General features: G+C 35.8%; 1 protein-coding gene across 1 annotated transcript in view; it reads left to right on the top strand.

Annotated features, from left to right (window-relative positions):
• ITGB3BP (integrin subunit beta 3 binding protein) overlaps positions 1-18,792 on the top strand; it is a 70,395-nt gene that overhangs the window by 21,315 nt on the left and 30,288 nt on the right. The window contains exon 3 of the mRNA XM_059374976.1: positions 12,871-13,006. Within this exon, the coding sequence (XP_059230959.1) occupies positions 12,871-13,006 (136 nt within the window). The remainder of the gene's footprint in view (positions 1-12,870; positions 13,007-18,792) is intronic.

Raw genomic sequence — 18,792 nt, 5'->3', positions numbered from 1 at the left:
TAGTTTTTCATCACCTACAATATTTTAGCTGCTCAAGTCATTGTCATCCAAATACTGTTTCTAGAAGAATTTTTAGAAATGAAGCTGAATTATTTATTACAAACTGCTGCCAGTGGCAACTCAGATGAATTTATAGGGATAGCTAGCTACCTAATCATGTACATAATTTTGTTCAGGCCACCTCAGAGAAGAAATGGAAGAAGCAGATGCTACAGGTAGGAAGGGAAGGACCATTCTTCCTACCAAGGCCAATTCAGTAGGCTTGCTGCTAGAAGGAATAGCAGTGCAAATTGGGGAAGGTTGGGGAGGTTGCTAATTTAGGCATGGATGCCCAGGCTAGATTACTCCCTTACTATTGGTAGGACACTTCTGACTATTCCTAGGGCCTAAACTTGTCTTATCTCTCTGGGACAAGACTTCTGCCACCTCCTGAAATTAGAAAGAACTTTGAATTTCAGGACATTGGAAAATTTTATAGCTCTCATTCTGCAGTCCTACTTACTGATTTGGTTCAAATCTACTTTCCTCTCTCCTTCCCTCCCTCTCCTTCCCTTCCTTCCCCTTTTATTACAGAAATTTTCAAACATAAAATAGAATAATACAATGAACTTCTGTGTTCAACGATTATTAACATTTTGTTAATTTTGTTTCGTATGCATATATGTATATGTACATATGTGTGTGTATCTGTGTATTTTTTTTCCTGGCATGTTTTACAGGACCCAGACATGTCATTTCATCAGAAAATTCTTCAGTATGTATTTCTAACAGATAATGACTTTTTTCATAACCACAGTGCCATTATCATCCTTATAAAATTAATACTAATTCCATAATAATATCTTCTACACAGTCCATATTCACATTTCTATGGTTGTTTCAAAATATCCTTTTATAGTTGGCTTATTAAAATCAGGATTAAAACAGGCTTATACATTATAATACTTATTTATATATATCCTAAGTCTTTTTAAATCTAGTTAAGTTTTACCCTTTTTTTATAATTTATTTTTTGAGAAAACAGGTATTTGTTTTGTAAGCGTATTTCATATTCAGGAGTTCATTGATTAGTTCTTGTGGTGTCCTTCAAATGATTTCTCTGTTCTTCAGATTTGCTATGAAACTGATAAAGTTAGAGGCTTGATTAGATTCTCATTCAACTTTTTGATAAACATACCTCATAGATAGTGTGTATAGTTCCTATCACATCCCCTCAAGAGCACAAAATGATCTGATTTTTGGTTCGGGTATTAATCACCTTGATTAACCCATAATAAAATTCCCATTAATCTTTCTTGAGTGTTTTTTTTTTTCATTGATGATTATTTCCTAGATCCTTTATTTCACTATAGTTACAAAATAGTGTTTTTTAAAACTTTTTATTATTAAGAATTTCAAACAGAGACAAAGGTAATGTACTACCTGTTAATAAGCAAGCTTTGATAATTCTTAACACAAGCCTACTTATTTCACTTATACTCCCTTATATACTTTAGTACCCCATACTAGATTATTTTGAAACAAATCTGAAATATCATCCATATCATCCATAAATACTTCAATGATTATTTTTAAAAGAGAAAACTTTATTTTTTAAGATTTTATTTATTTATTTGACAGAGACACAGCAAGAGAGGAAACACAAGCAGGATGAATGAGAGAGGGAGAAGCAGGCTTCCCTCAGAGCAAGGATCCCAATGCGGGGCTCGATCCCAGGACCCTAGGATCATGCTCTGAGCTGAAGGCAGACACTTAATGACTGAGCCACCCAGGCGCCCCAAAGAGAAAGACTTTTTAAAAAACTATAATAGTATTATCGTATTTCTCAGAATTGATAATTCCTTCACCATCAAATGGACAGTCTTTGTTTATATCTTCTAATTATCTCATATACTTTCTAATAGTTCTCTTTTTTTTATTTCAGGAATTTTTATTGATATATAATTCATATAACATTCATCATTTTGAAGTATACACCAGTAGTTTATAGTATACTCACTATGTTGAACAACCTTCACCACTATCTGATTCCAGAACATTTTTATCACCCCCTCCTGCCAAAAATCCTGTATCTCTTAGCGTTTTATGTTGGTTTTTTTTTTTTTTTAAGACTTTATTTATTTATTTGACAGAGAGAGACAGGGCGAGAAAGGGAACATGAACAGGGGGAGTGGGAGTAGGAGAGGGAGAAGCAGGCTTCCCACTGAGCAGGAAGCCTGATGTGGGGCTCAATCCCAGGGACCTGGGTTCACAACTGGAACCAAGGGCAGAATGACTGAACTACCCAGGCACCCCTCTCTTAGCAGTTAAGTGGTGCTAACTTCCTCCTCTTCTCATCCCCTGGCAACTAATTTACTTGCTGTCTCTATGGATTTGCTCATCCTGGACATTTCATGTAAATGGAGTCCTACAATATTGTGGCCTTCTGTGACTGACTGCTTTCATAACATTTTCACGTTTCATCATCTTGTTGTTTGTAACAGTACTTCACTCCTTTTTATAGATGAATCGTATTTCAGTTTTCTTTAGATATTTAGGGGTGGAATTGCTGACTTACATGAGAATTCCATCCTTCTTGAAAAACTGTCAAACTCTTTTCTACAGGTGCACCATTTTACATTCCCACTACCAGTGAATGAGGAGGGTTCCAGTTTCTCTAGATCCTCTTTGCTATTATCTGACTCTTTGATTCTAGCCATCCTGATAAGTATGGAGCAGTATCTCATTGTGGTTTTAAGCATTTTTTAATGATATTGAGCATTTTTTTACATGCTTATTGGCCATCTATATATTTTCTCTGGAGAAATATCTACTCAAATTAGATACCCTTTTTAAAATAGGATTTTGTGCTTTTACTTTTGTGTATTCTGAATACTGTCACCTAATCACGGGTTCTCTGGGTTGTCTTTTTACTTTCTTGGTAGCATTCCTTCAATGCACAGAAGTTTTAAATTTTGGTGAAGTTCAATTTACTTCTTCTTTGGTTGCATGTACTTCTGGTGTCACATCTAAGAAACTATTACCTAATCGAGTTAATTTTGCACATGATATGAGAGTAGGGGCATGTATATTCAGTTGTCCTAGCAGTATTTGTTGAAAAGATCTTCTTTCCGCCATTGAATGGTGTTGATACCTTTGTCGAAAATCAATGAGCTATAAATGTAAGGATTTATTTCTGCACTCTCAAGTTACTCCATTCATCCCTGACTGTCTTTATGTCACTACCACACTTTTTTTTTTTTAAGATTTTATTTATTTATTTGACAGAGTCAGAGAGATCACAAGTCGTCAGAGAGGCAGGGAGAGAGAGAGGAGGAAGCAGGCTCCCTGCTGAGCAGAGAGCCCGATGCGGGGCTCAATCCCAGGACCCTGAAATCATGACCTGAGCTAAAGGCAGAGGCTTTAACCCACTGAGCCACCCAGGTGCCCCACTACCACACTGTCTTAATTAAGTTTTCAAAATAAAGTTATAATTACTGTAAATTTGAAATCAGAAAACGTGAACCCTCTTTTTGTTGTTCCTTTTCAAAATTGCTTCTGCTATTTTACATCTGTTGCAATTTCATAGGAATTTTAAGATCATCTTGTCCATTTCTGAAAAACACCCATTTGGAATTTTGACAGAGATTACAGATCAACTTTGAGAATTTGCCATCTTAACATTAATAATTCACCCAACAACAGCAGAACATATACTTTTCACATGTATTCTCTCAAAACAGCATCCCTATCCATGCCACTTTCAAAAGCTTTAGATTGTGGAAGTAGAGTTGCAGATAAAGTGTTCAAGTTCTAGGGAGATTTTCCATGAAAGCCATTGTTTGAATAACAGTGTTGTGAGTTCCTTTGCCTCACTCCTTCCCCTCACCAAGAGGGAAAAGGAGGTGATGCTGTGGATCCTGGCCCAAGAAATTGGCAGTACTAGCTGCCTATACTGACCCTATCTATCCTGCTTTTTCTACTATTTTCTTCGTGTTCCTTGAACTTTTCTGATTGCAAATCACTTACCCACCATGGCTACATTCTGTGCCTCTGGGAGGAGGGCAAGTAGATGAATCTCATCCTTCTCCTGAAAGTAAGCTGGCTTTCTCTGTGAAGTTGGGGCCTGCTGGGCTTTCATTGGATATGAGGCCATCATCTGGCCGATGCTCTGATAGAAGTGGCACTTCTTGGACTGGAGCAGTATGCATCCCTTAGCTAGATGGTCTAGACATCCAGTTGTAGCACCAGTCTCATTTGCATCTTTGCTTCTGCATGTTCTCTTTCGGCCACCTCTCACTTCCCAATACTGAATACCTCACCAAGTCTGGGGACACAGAGAGATTCTAGGCCCTTGGAAGACATCTTAAAGGTGAACTCCACTGCCTTGCCCTCCTTCCTTCAAGCTCTGGAAACCCTCCATGTCACATAGGCATTAATATTCCAGGGATATGCTAGATTGAGTGAGGAAACTAAAATTCAGAGTAAGTGGTATATCCACAATAGCACAGCTAAGACACAGCTAAACTATTATATGAGCCCAGGCTGCCTTCCATTAACATAGCTGCTTTTCCTTTAGCGTACCTAAAGTGTTTATCCTTTAGTCCTTTATGAATCTTCATTCTATTTGGCAAAATCTAGTTTCTAAAACTTTTTGGTTCATATTATCTTTACAGTTGACTAAATTTATTAAATTTTTTTAAAAGATTTATTTATTAAAAAGATTTATTTATTTACTTGGTGGGGACAAATGGAGAGGGAGAGAGAATCCCAGGAAGACTCTCCACTGAGCAAGGAGCCCAGCGTGGGTCTTGATCCCATGACTCTGGGATTATAACCTGAGCTGAAATCAAGAGTTAGACACCTAACCAACTGAGCCATTCAGGTGCCCCTGAAATGTTTTGAAATATTGGGTTGATTCAGTAAGAACGAAGTTTTTTAAATATCCCTATGGAAAAAAATAATCTTCATCTTTATCTCACTTGATACACAAAATCATAAGCATAAAGTAAAAGTTAAAAGCATCAGGCTTCTAGAAGGAAATACAAGAAGTTATCTTTGAGACCTAAATTTGACAAAATTTCATACAACAGAAAAAGTACTAACTACAGAAGATAAAGTTAATAAGGTAGACTTTATCAAAACTAAAAATTTTTGCTCTTCAAAAGCCACCATTAAGAAAATGAGTAGCCGGAGTGCCTGGGTGGCTCAGTTGTTAAGTGTCTGCCTTCAGCTCAAGTCATGATCCCAGGATCCTGGGATTGAGCCCTGCATCAGCCTCCCTGCTCAGCGGGAAGCCTGCTTCTCCCTCTTCCCTCCCCCTGCTTGTGTTCCCTCTCTTGCTGTGTCTCTCTCTGTCAAATAAATAAATAAAATTTAAAAAAAAAAAAAAGAAAGAAAAAAAAAATGAATAGGCAAACCAGGGATTAAGAAGAAAATATTTGTCATACATCTATCTGGCAAAAGACTTGTATCTATAATATATAAATTAACAATAAAAAGTACAATAAAATGTACAAAAACTTGAACCAACATGTCACAAAAAAAATTTAAATGAATATGAAAAAGTGTTATGAATATGAAAAAGCATATGAAAAAGTGTTCAACATCATTTATCATTGGAAATACAAATGAAACCCACAAATGGTTACCACTCCCGCCCACTAGAAGAGCTAAATAACAAAACAGAATGGCTTTTAAAAAACAACACTAGAGGGGCACCTCGGTGGCTGAGTGGTAAAGCCTCTGCCTTCAGCTCAGGTCATGATCCCAGGGTCCTGGGATCGAGTCCCGCATCGGGCTCTCTCCCTGCTCGGGGTGGGGAGTCTGCTTCCCTTCCTCTTTCTCTGCCTGCCTCTCTGCCTACTTGTGATCTCTGTCTGTCAAATAAATAAATAAAGTCTAAAAAAAAAAAAAAAAAAAAAAACAACACTAGAGGAACCTGACTGCTTCGAGTTGTAGAACTTGCAACTCTTGATCTCAAGGTCCTGAGATTGAGGCCTATGTTGGGAGTAGAGATCGCTTAAAAAAAAAGGGGGGGGAGCATCTGGGTGGCTCATTTGGTTAAGCATTTGCCTTAGACTCAGGTCATGGTTTGGGGTTAAGCCCCACTTCGGGCTCCCCATTCAGTGGCGAGTGTGCTGCTTTTCTTTCTCTCCCTGCCCCTCCCACCAACTCATGTTCTTCCTCTCAAATAAATAAATAAATAAATAAAAATCTTTTAAAAAAGCAAACAAACATGAGAATAACTAAAACAGTGCTAAAGACTGATAAGGATGTCGAGCAGCTGGAACTCTCTTTTACTGATGGGAATTTAAAATGACACATGCGGGGCGCCTGGGTGGCTCAGTGGGTTAGGCCTCTGCCTTCGGCTCAGGTCATGGTCCCAGGACCCTGGGATCGAGCCCCACATCGGGCTCTCTGCTCAGCGGGGAGCCTGCTTCCCTCTCTCTCTCTCTCTCTGCATGCCTCTCCATCTACTTGTGGCTTCTCTCTGTCAAATAAATGGATGGAATCTTTGAAAATAAATAAATAAATAAAATGACACATGCTTTGGAGAATTCCAGCTTTTATTTAGTTGTTTTTTTTTTTAATTTTTAAAAATACTTTATTTATTTATTTGACAGAGATCACAAGTAGGCAGAGAGGCAGGCAGAGAGAGAGGAGGAAGCAGGCTCCCTGTGGAGCAGAGAACCCGATGTGGGACTTGATCCCAGGACCCCAGGATCATGACCTGAGCTGAAGGCAGAGGTTTTAACCCACTGAGCCACCCTGGCGCCCAAGATTTTCTTTTTTTCTTAAAGATATATTTATCCTAGAGAGAGAAAGCATGCATGTGAGTGGGGGGAAAGGGGAGGGAGAGAATCTCAAGCTGACTTCCATTTGAGTGCATGGAGCCCTACCTGGGCTGGATCTCATGAGTCATGAGATCATGACCTGAGCTGAAATTACCAGGCTTAACTGACTGAGCCACCCAGGGGCCCCAACATATACAAGAATGTTTTTAGCAACTTAATTCATAATAGCCCAAACTGGAAGTAATCCAAATGTCTCCTAATCAGAAAGTGGAAAAATAAATTCTGGTATATTTATACAAAGGAGCACTATTCAGCAATAAAAAGGAACACACTACTACCACATGCAATAATGTAGATGATCTTAAAAACAAACCCAAACCAAAAGTTACATTCTTAATTTATATGAAGTCCAAGAATAGGTAGAGGTATCAATGATTATAGGAATTAGGAAGCAGTTGCCTATGAACTAGAAAATGGAAATTGAGTAGAAGGGTGTACAAGAAAACCTGAAATGGTTGAAATGTTCTATATCTTGTGTGGTAGTTGCATCAGAGTATACAGTTGTCAGATCTCCTCAAGCTGACCATTTTAATGTATGTAAATTATACTTTAATAAACAGACAAGGGGCGCCTGGGTGGCTCAGTGGGTTAAGCCTCTGCCTTTGGCTCAGGTCATGATCTCCAGGTCCTGGGATCGAGCCCCTTTCTCTCTCTCTGCCTGCCTCTCTGCCTACTTGTGATCTCTGTTTGTCAAATAAATAAAATCTTTTTAAAAAAATTAAAAAATAAACAGACAAAAATATATTTGAGCTGGAACTTACTTTATATTCTGAGAAACATGAGGATATATGAAGGAATGGTGGGAAACATCCATGAAAATATTTCATTAAAATCTCAGGAGTTACATACAGGATAGTTGCAGAATAATGTTAACTTTAATATTCATATTTTAGGTGCACCTGTATGGCACAGTCAGTTAAGTGTCCAACTCTTAGTTTCAGCTCAGATCATAATCTCAGGGTTGTGGGATTGAGGTTTGCATTGGGCTCTGCACTCAGTATGGCATCTAGTTAAAAATTCTCTCTCTCTCTCTCTCTCTGCCTTTCCTCCCCCTGCCAAAAAATAAATAAATAAGTCTTTTTATTTTTAAAGATTTTATTTATTTATTTGACAGAGAGAGAGAGAGAGATCACAAGTAGGCAGAGAGGCAGGCAGAGGGAGAGGGGGAAGTAGGCTCCCTGCTGAGCAGAGGTGCCCACGTGGGGCTTGATCCCAGGACCACAAGACCATGACCTGAGCCAAAGGCAGAGGCCTAACCCACCAAGCCACCCAGGTGCCCCAATACATCTTTTAAAAAATATTTTAATATTTTAAAATTGTGGAACAATAATGAATATAAATAGAAACTATCAATGTATCAACTTTGTAAGCCAATGTTTCTTTTATTTTTCTATTAAAATTTTTTTATCAAAGTAAAATTTATATATTATAAAATCCACAGATCTTGAGTGTACAATCCAATGAGTTTTAACAAGTGTATACCTCTGTGTATCAAACACCCAATCAAGAAATAGAATGTTTCGGGGCGCCTGGGTGGCTCAGTGGGTGAAAGCCTCTGCTTTCGGCTCAGGTCGTGATCTCAGGGTCCTGGGATCAAGCCCCGCGTTGGGCTCTCTGCTAGGCAGGGAGCCTGCATCCTCCTCTCTGCCTGCATCTCTGCCTACTTGTGATCTCTGTCAAATAAATAAATTAAATCTTTAAAAAAAATAAATAAAACATTTCTATCACCATAGATCTAATATGTTGGTTATATTCTTTCTCTGCCATCTCTGTAGATCACTGAGATTAGTGCACAATGCTTTTGCGCCCATAGCTATTATAACAAATAACAATGAAACCCCACATTATTAGAACCATTAAGAATGATAATCATCGGGACGCCTGGGTGGCTCAGTTGGTTGGACGACTGCCTTCGGCTCAGGTCATGATCCTGGAGTCCCGGGATCGAGTCCCGCATCGGACTCCCAGCTCCATGGGGAGTCTGCTTCTCTCTCTGACCTTCTCCTCGCTCATGCTCTCTCTCACTGTCTCTCTCTCTCACGTAAATAAAAAAAAGTAAAATCTTAAAAAAAAAAAAAAAAAGAATGATAATCATGGTAGCTGATAAGAAGTTAGTTGGTCCCTAGGACTGTTCTGAGAACCCTAGGCCCAAACTGTGAAAGGAACCCAAGACAGCTAATATTTAGAATATTTAAATATAAACTCTATAATAGTATTAATAATTTATAATAATGTCTTAGGTAAGACATTCCAATGACCTAATTAACCAGTGTAAGGTTATGAAAAATTATCTCCCTTTAATGCCCTAATTTTTCTTTTGTTTCTGGTTACCCAAATATCTATAGTACCTGTGTTTTAAATATTTCACTGATAGCATAGGGTAGTACTTCATAATAATAATAGCACAACCTTTCCATCATATTTCATCCCAAAAGAACCCTTAATTGGTACTTTCTAAACTTTATAATAGGTAAAAATCAACGCAATAGAGGCATCTTTTTGGTAGAATATGCTTTAGACAAAGTGACAAAGCAAGCTACAATTTGTGAAAGATATTGAAGGAGAATGTCATCTATAGTTGAAATTATGAAGCGAACATTCATTTCTCTTTTTTTAGACAGAAAAATCAATGCCCAAATTTTAGTTTTGCTAATATACAAAATTTGACCACTTTACAAAAAGTATGGTGGTATTTGGGCTGATCATAGCATCTTTTTTAATAGTCACATTAACTATCTCTAAGGAGTCACTGAATATTATAAGCAGTTATAAATTATTATTATAGAATTATGACTTACTGATTTCTCTTTTCCTAATTTTATTCACATCCTTAATTCCTTTCCTTCTCTAGCCAAATCTAGTCTGCTCACTTTCTCTTCCACTGTTTTTTAAAGGATCTGATAGCTAGCACTCTTCATTGCAGAGTGGAAAGAATGCTAGACTTCTCAATTTGTAGCTGTCTTCTCTGAAATCCCAATCTTGACTGTTCCTGGTATAGGTTAGATGGGTTCTGGGATCACTTTTAAGCATCTTCTGGGTTTTAAAGTTAGAGGACCTGGACAAAACTTTTGAGGGGGAAAAAAAATCTTAGAGAAGTAAGATTATGCCTTTGCATATATCAGCAGTCAGGTATATAAGAATGTGTTAATTACTGAAGAACATTTAGTGGGATAGTAAGGGAAGGTAGAATTTCATTTTTCCCTCTTTGTATAATAATTGTAGACAGACATTTTTCCTCTTAACTAACACAAATGGCCTAAAAAAGAAAGCAGCAGAGAAGTCTTGGGATTTTTCCCCTCCTCTCCCCCCACTCCCCGACCCAAAAAGTTTAAGTATTTTAAGATATGGGGGAAAAAATACCACACACACACACACAAACACACACAGACTTATTTTATGAAAGCTAGAAAATGGTTTTCAAGGAGAAATGTATGATCTATAGGTAATGTTTAGATATTTGGCAATTGGAAAAAATTTTTTGATAAAATAGGAAAACAGATTGACATAAATGTACATTAGTGTAGTGACTTCCATTTCTTGTACATATACAGTGAAATAGTTCTGGGCAATAAATTCTTGGAAAGGTAGGGTAGGATTGGATAAATGTCATAGTTTATGACTAAATACATACAAACAGGTGAAAACTCAAGATGGAGAGGTAATAATAAACATCTGATAAAGAGACTTAAAAATCTTTTCACCCTACAATAAAGATTGCTTTAGAGTTATAACTTGATATTATAGTTTGATTTTTAAAAAAGATATTGGTTACATTTGTGGCTACCGTGGATACATAAAATAAAGAATGGAAAGCCTTCTGGTTCCCCAATATGGAAAAGTATTTATCATTTAAAACCTTAACTGTAAAAAAAAAAAATTGATGCTATAGATACTGGAAATAATACCAAGATTATTGAAAAAGGTGACACAGCCACTATTTTTGCCAAGATGTCTTAGATATCAAGAATCATTGACAATGGAGAATTATATAACTATTTCAAGTCAGCTACCAAAATAAGTTTAATTCTACAATGTTAGTAACATCATAACCTTCAGACCTTTTTTAATCCCCTAAATCCAGTCTATGCCATCTGTAGCACTTCTAGATTTCAGGTTTTTCATACCTTTCATTTTTGCTTATCTAAGCCTCATCTTTCCTCCTCACAAGAATCCTTCTGTAAGGGTGCCTGGGTGGCTCAGTTGGCTGGACGACTGCCTTCAGCTCAGGTCATGATCCTGGAGCCCCGGGATCGAGTCCTGCATTGGGCTCCCAGCTCCATGGGGAGTCTGCTTCTCCCTCTGACCTTCTCCTTGTTCACGCTCTCTCTCACTGTCTCTCTATCAAATAAATAAATAAAATCTTAAAAAAAAATCCTTCTGTAAAATTACTGCAGCCCACTTTGATTTTCCTTTCCTCTCAATTCTTGTAGCACCTATACTACTGTTAGGTAGTTAAGACCTCTACTACTGTTTGGACACTTCTCTGCTGTTCATGAGGCCAGAATAATTTTTTCTCTTTCTTTGTACACATTAGTTAGCAAGCTCTGGGTGATTAGTAAGCATTACAGAAAAGAGTTTAAAAGGAATTTAGAAGAACAAGAAATTAATAGTGTGATAATGGATGTTTGGAGGAAGTGGATCATAAATGGGGACCTAAACTGAAGAACAATTTCATCCTGGGGAAGATAAGAAAGGACATTCCAGCCTAGGATCACAGAATGAGCTGTGGCCCGAATGTGTTTAATCTAAGTGGCTGGGATATGGGTGTCATTTCATATTGGAAGAATGAACTAATGAACAAATGAATGAATTCAGAGTGGCTTGGCCAAAGTTATTGGACTATTCCTTTTACATCATTCATTCATTACAGATTTTTGAGTTCTAGACCACAAAGATGAAGAAATATTTATTTTTAGGAATTCAGATTTTAATGGGGCAGACAGAAATGTAAAAGATTATTAAAATAATTTGTAATCTTATGGAGTCGATAGTCTCCAATGAGAGGTATGCACAAGGTGTGTAAGGAACAGAGGAGAGGATAGAAGGATATCCTATAGGATAGGCCGAATTCTCAAGGGCCTTAAATGGTTTTTTTGTTTTCTTTTTTTTTTTAAAGATTTTATTTATTTATTTGTCAGAGAGAGAGAGAGAGCAAGAGTGAGCACAGGCAGAGAGGCAGGCAGAGTCAGAGGGAGAAGCAGGCTCCCCGTGGAGCAAGGAGCCCGATGTGGGACTCGATCCCAAGACGCTGGGATCATGACCTGAGCCGAAGGCAGCTGCCCAACCAACTGAGCCACCCAGGCGTCCCAAGGGCCTTAAATGTTAATACTCAATTGTTTGAACATTATTTTGATTATTTTTTGTAAAGATTTTATTTATTTATATGACAGAGAGAGAGAGATCACAAGTAGGCAGAGAGGCAGGCAGAGAGGGGTGGGGAAGCAGACTCCCTGCTGAGCAGAGAGCCCAGTGCAGGGCTCGATCCCAGGACCCTGAGATCATGACCTGAGTTTAAGGCAGAGGCTTAACCCACTGAGCCACCCAGGTGCCCCAACATTATTTTGCTTATTCTTAAGACAAGTCACCATGTCAGAGCAACTTTGTGAAGGTTTAAGAAAGCACTTACCCCTCCTAGGATTTCCTTGTGGTGGGTTTTACTACCAGTACTTCTGAGAGTTTCCCTGGCCCAGCCCATAATTATACCTCAGGTTCAGCAGACAGCTCAACTCAGGATGTAACTGGAAGAGTCAGTCATCTCTAAACTGTTTGGAAATACCATCTCAGAAGGTAGTAAACCTTTAATATTAAATTTTCACAAATAACCTAATTGAGATGCTCTAGTCAGTATGGAGACCTGAAATATCTACAGAACTTTAAGAATAGTGTTCATTTTGGAAATGATAATTGAGTGTATTTAAATTCTGAAAAGAAAGAGCAAGGATAATAATGCTGGTTTGAATTTTACAAGTTTTAAAAGGCATTCTCAAAGAACTAAACATAAGTATTTTTGTCTCAAATTAATATTTATTTTCAGTCATTCGATTCTTCAAAAATCACAAGGAAGAAAAGTATTATAACTTACTCTCCAACAACTGGAACTTGTCAAATGAGCCCATTTGCTTCTCCTGCAAGCTCTATAGAACAAGAGCACAAAAATGAACCATCAAATGGTTAGTTGAACATTCTTTTCCATTTATTGTCATATTTTTCTAGTTACTGGTTAAATCAGAATTTTTATTTAATAATATATGGGTCTTGCTGCAACTGTTTTTTTCTTAAGGAATTCAACATAAAGAAGTCTAGAATATATAGGTATGATTTTGGACATAAATGTAAACTTTCTAGGCATTTATTTTAAAATGCTACTGCAGACTTTGTTCCATTACTATCCCATCCATTAAATAGAAATTATGGTCTGACTGCCTTCAGCTACTATCAATTATAGTGGTTACAGATATACCCCTTAACAAGCTATCCATCATGTGCATAAATTAAAGGGCATATAATTCAGGTACTGCTGCACTACAGTTTAAGAGAGATACTTATAAATGTTATTTTTATTCATGTTGTCCATTTAGTTTTATCCACATTTCGTTTATCTTTATATAGCTTGCTTTTATTTATTATATTTCATTCCCTTCTTTTCCTTTACTATCTTAAATGCATTTGCAAAAAAATTTGTAGGGTTTTCCACTAGAGAATAACCTAATTTTATTATGAAATTGTTTATTTTAAAATATTTAGTTTAATTTTGACCATGCATATTTCTGTTCTCTCATAGTTTATTGCTAAAATATTTATTTAAAAGATATATGATTGTAGATTTCATAGACTTAATTTTTAATATTATAAAAGGTCATGAATCAGCAACATGTCAGGTTTCTATAATATAAAATTCTAAGTAGGCTCAAATTTAATAAAATATATTTTAGATGTGCTGTGATTAGCCTAATTCATATTTTATTGTTTAACATTTATTGAGTGCTAAGAATATACTAGAAGCTACACAGAAACAAAGAAGTCTCATTTTACCTAATTTGTTGTAATGAAACCTATAATGAGATCTTAAACTTTTGATTGACTTTTATTTTACTTAAACCTAGTGCTTTTTATCTTAAAGCTATTACTATTAGGTTTGCTTTCACAAAAATGTATGAAGATGTATACATTTTCTTCAAGCTCTATCTGTTTTTAATACACTTAATTTATCTTTTGTTTAAAATTAAAAATTAGTGCCTTAGAGATGGCACATCTCTATACTGAAATATGAATAGATTTTAAGTGTACATACTCAATTTCCATATTGAAATTAAATATGGACTTAAGGGAACATTCCTTTTGCCCATAAAAAGATTGGTCACATGATCCTGGTTGACATTTAAGTGGATAATTATCACAGATTATAGTACTAAGTAAGCTCTTTTTTAAAAAGTCATATAGCAAGTGTTCCTGAGGTACTGGTAATATTCTATTTTTTAACTTAAATAGTGGTTACACTGATTCATTAAACTGTACACATATATATGTTTCATATACTCTTTGATATATATATATATATATATATATATATATATATAAAGTCTCAACATAGAATTCTCTAGGATCTTATATCACATTATGTCATTTGTAATCATTACATTGCTTGTCCTAATATGTTATACATGTTTTAGAAATAAGAAATCCTGAGTCAAAGTAAAAGTTCCATGTAAGTTAAATGAGATCATAATTTAAGTTATGATCTCATAATTTCTATTAACAATTCTCAGTTTTTAAATATTGTACAAAACATAAGATGCCACTTAAATAAGTACTTTTATTTAAATAGCATTTTCAAGGGCATTTTAAGTGCAATCCACTTCCCATCACACTTGGGATATAATTCAAAACCTAATCATAACTTCTAAGGCCATACATCATCAAATTTCTGACCACCTCGTCTATCTCCTTTTCTGTTACCCTTCCCATGTTTACACTACTTTAACCACTCTTACTTTCTTGCTATTCATCAATCATGTTAAACCCCTTCCTGCCACAAGGTCATTGCATTTACAGGTCTCAGCCTGTATTCCTTCTGGAATACTCTTCCTCTAGGTATTTATATGTATTTTCTATGTACATTTGAACTATGTACTATGTGAATAGAAGATTTATTATTACATTTAAATACATTTATACGTATTAAAAAAAGAAAACTCTGTTCCTAATTCTTCTCTCTACTTAGACTTCTTTTGGCCCCATGTGGGCCAAAAACAGGGTGAGTGAGTTTATACTTTTTTTTTTTTTTTTGAGTTTATACTTTTGAGAGATATGTATTTAATTTTAAAAGTGAGTTTATAAAAAAAAAAAGTGAGTTATAAAAAAGTGAGTTTATGGGGTGCCTGGGTGGCTCAGTGGGTTAAGCCACTGCCTTCGGCTCAGGTCATGATCTCAGGGTCCTGGGATCGAGCCCCACGTCCAGCTCTCTGCTCAGCGGGGAGCCTGCTTCTCTCTGCCTCTCTGCCTGCTTGTGATCTCTCTGTCAAATAAATTAAAAAAATCTTTAAAAAAAAAAAAGTGAGTTTATACTTTTGAGAGAAATATATTTATTTACTTACCATCATATATATTTTTCCTTGTTATATATGTTTGTATGTGTGTGTTATCATTATATTGCGGCCCTCCTCTGCCCCTTAGCAAATTTCTCCAAACTATTATGCTTTTCAATAAAGATGAAGGATGCATCAAACTTATTATTTAATAATTAGAGTAGAAGGATAAACAACAAATTTGCATAGTCAAAGAGAATATTTGTGAATTAGATAATAGATCTGTAGAAATCAGCCAGACTGTAGCAATGTGATAACACAGAGATAGAGAAATGGAGACCATGATATAATGGTAAAGAGAAATGTTGAATAGACTAAGAAGCTCCAATACATGTCAGATAGGAGTTGCACAAGGAGGAAATAAAGAAAATGGGCTGAAGCAGTATTCTAAGATAAAAGGACTATCAGTTTTTCATAATTTCAATTTCACAGTTTAAGGAAAGATGAGAATTTCCAGATTGGAATAGCATACTTAGTATGAGCAGGATGAATAAAAACAAATCCACACATAGTCATATGGTAAAATTGCAAATTGTCAAAGACAAAGAGAAAATTTTAAAGGCCACCAGAGGAAAGACATATAACCCCCAAGGAAATGACAGACCGATTGTAGACTTTTCATTTATATCAACAGACTTCAGCAGGAAGTGGAATAATACCAACTAAAAATCACAGATGAATATTTTTATTTAGGAATGAAGATGAAATAAAGATTTTTTTTTTCAGACAAAGTCTGAGAGAATTTATCATTCAGAGAGACTCCCTGTACTTGTAGAAGTAAACTGAGCCTCAGGTAAAGGAATGGAATGCAGAGAGCAATGGTAAGAAAATAAATTAGCAAACATGTTGGCAAATTTAATTATAAATCCAAATACAAAAAATGTGACTACAAATTTTGCTGACTATAGAAAAAAAGACAAACAATTTAAGATGGGGTTAAAAACAAATAATAGACTATAATAGCATGGAATACTGATGAGGAAGCAAAAGAAGCTAAAGTGTTTTAAGATTCTTATAATTTTTAGAGAGCAGAAGAATATCTGTTAACTGACTTTATAATTGTGCATGCGCGCGTGTGTGTGTGTGTGTGTGTGTTTTATTTACTTGCCTGTAAAAATGGGGAAAATGATAGTTTCTACCTCAGGATTGTTGTGAGAATTAGATAATGTAATATACAAAAAGCACTCAGAACATGGCCTGGCATGTAGTAAGTTTTCAATACATACTGTTTTTATTAATATCGTTATTGTTTAGGCTTAAAGACATAGGATGATTAAATGTAAAGGGATAGAAAAAAAACAAAGCAAATATTGACTTTAAAAAATTAATAGCTGTTGTAAGAATATTAATGTAGACAAAAATAGAAGTGAAGACAAAAAAAAGCTCTATTGAAAATACATGAATCTATTCATAGTGAGAGAAAGGAAGAGTCACTACTAGAAAAAGTTTCCTGAAACTATGTGCATCTAAAACAAAAACAAAACATAATGAAATAGGACAGGAGTACAAGAAGAGACTCACAAATCCCTAATTATAGTAAATTTTAAAGTACCTCCTTCAGAAACTGATGAAATTAATAAAACTTAGGAAGGGTATAAACAATTTGAACATAGCCAGCAAGTGTGATCTAATGAGCTGTGGTCAAACAAGTGTAATACCCAACACATGATAAAGCATGTGTTTTACAAAAACTTTTACAAAAATATAACCAGTCTGGAGTCTCAAAATACTAAAATTGCTGTCACATTCTCTGACCAAAATTTTGTGTAGTTAGGAATCAATAATAAAAAGGCAGCCCTCTAAAAATTTTAGCCCATGTGTTTGGAAACCTAGAACCTTCTAAATAATTCATTGTTCAGAAAAATCATAATGGAATATATAAAATATTTAGAATTGAATGATGATGACAATAAAAACTTAGAGGAAAACTTTAAATACTGAATTATACTAAAACAGTCCTTAGTGGAAATTTTATACTTATAAATGCATATATTTAGGAAGGAAGAATGATTGAAAACTAATAAGCCAAGCATTTAACTCAGAAGGATGGAAAAAGAATAGAATGAATCCCAAGAAATACAAGAAAGGAAATAGTAAAAGATAAAAGATATTAAATACAAATAAAGTGTTAAATAGAAAACAAGGCAGTGATAAAGAAAAGCAACAAAATCAAAAGCAGTTTCTTTGAAAAGACTAATCAAATGGTAGACCTCTGGCAAGACTGATTTCTTTTTAAGTGGGAAAAGGAACAATATGTATTTCAAAGGAGCTGATAAATTACTATCAGCTTAAATATATGATGAGCAGTTTGAGATATATGGGCCAAATGCTTCTTAATGTGGTCTACAATCTAATTCGGATGAAAGATTTTAAAACTTACCATTCTACTTCTCAAATATTAATGTTTTAGTAGCTAAAAAGCAATTCTAATTTTCTCATTGATACCTTTCTGTTCAATAATATAGGTAATATTTTAAGAATATTACATTTCTTCCATGGGACTCAATAAAGGTATTTTGAATTTTAAAAAAAGAACCATTAACATTGTTATTTTTCATAAATTGATCCTCTAAAGCATTTCTTTGCTCTCCACTCTTGTTTAATAGTAATAATTTGGTTAATTAAAAGAATAACATGATTTCGGGGTATCTGAGTGGCTCAGTGGGTTGGATGTTGGACTCGGATCCTAACTCTGCCACTTACTAGTTTAGAGCCTTGGATAAGATATGTGGCTATTCTGTGCCTCTGTTTCCTCACCTGTAAAATGGGAATAAGAGTGACCAATGCAGAGTTTTGCAGATTAGTTTATATATGTAACATTTAAGATTTTATTTATTTTGACAGACAGAAATCACAGGGAGGCAGAGAGGCAGAGAGAGAGGAAAGGAAGCAGGCTCCCTGCTGAGCAGAGAGCCGGACGTGGGGCTCGATCCCCGGACCCCGGGATCATGACCCGAGCCAAAGGCAGAGGCTTTAACCCACTGAGCCACCCAGGTGCCTCAATATATATGTAACATTTAAAACAGTGCCTGGTCCTAAAAATACTATTTAAGTGTTAGCTGTTACCATTAACATCATTGATTATATTTCTAAACATCATGATCTGTTGAAAATTATCTTCATTAGTTAGAGAAGGGGCTCCCTGAGCCTTACCAGAAAGTCCAAATACAATTTTGGTTGGTTTGTTTGTTAAAGGGTAGTTTTCTTTTTTTTTTTAAGATTTTATTTATTTGACAGACAGAGATCACAAGTAGGTAGACAGGTAGGCAGAGCAGGGGTGGGGGGGGGCAGGAAGCAGGCTCCCTACTAAGCAGAGAGCCTGATGCAGGACTCCATGCAGGGACCTTGAGACCATGACCTGCGCCAAAGGC

Source organism: Mustela nigripes, chromosome 14, assembly GCF_022355385.1.
Source record: "Mustela nigripes isolate SB6536 chromosome 14, MUSNIG.SB6536, whole genome shotgun sequence".
NCBI classification, from domain to species: domain Eukaryota; kingdom Metazoa; phylum Chordata; class Mammalia; order Carnivora; family Mustelidae; genus Mustela; species Mustela nigripes.
Note: the sequence above shows the minus strand (reverse complement) of the source record. Positions and strands in the feature narration are given on the sequence as shown.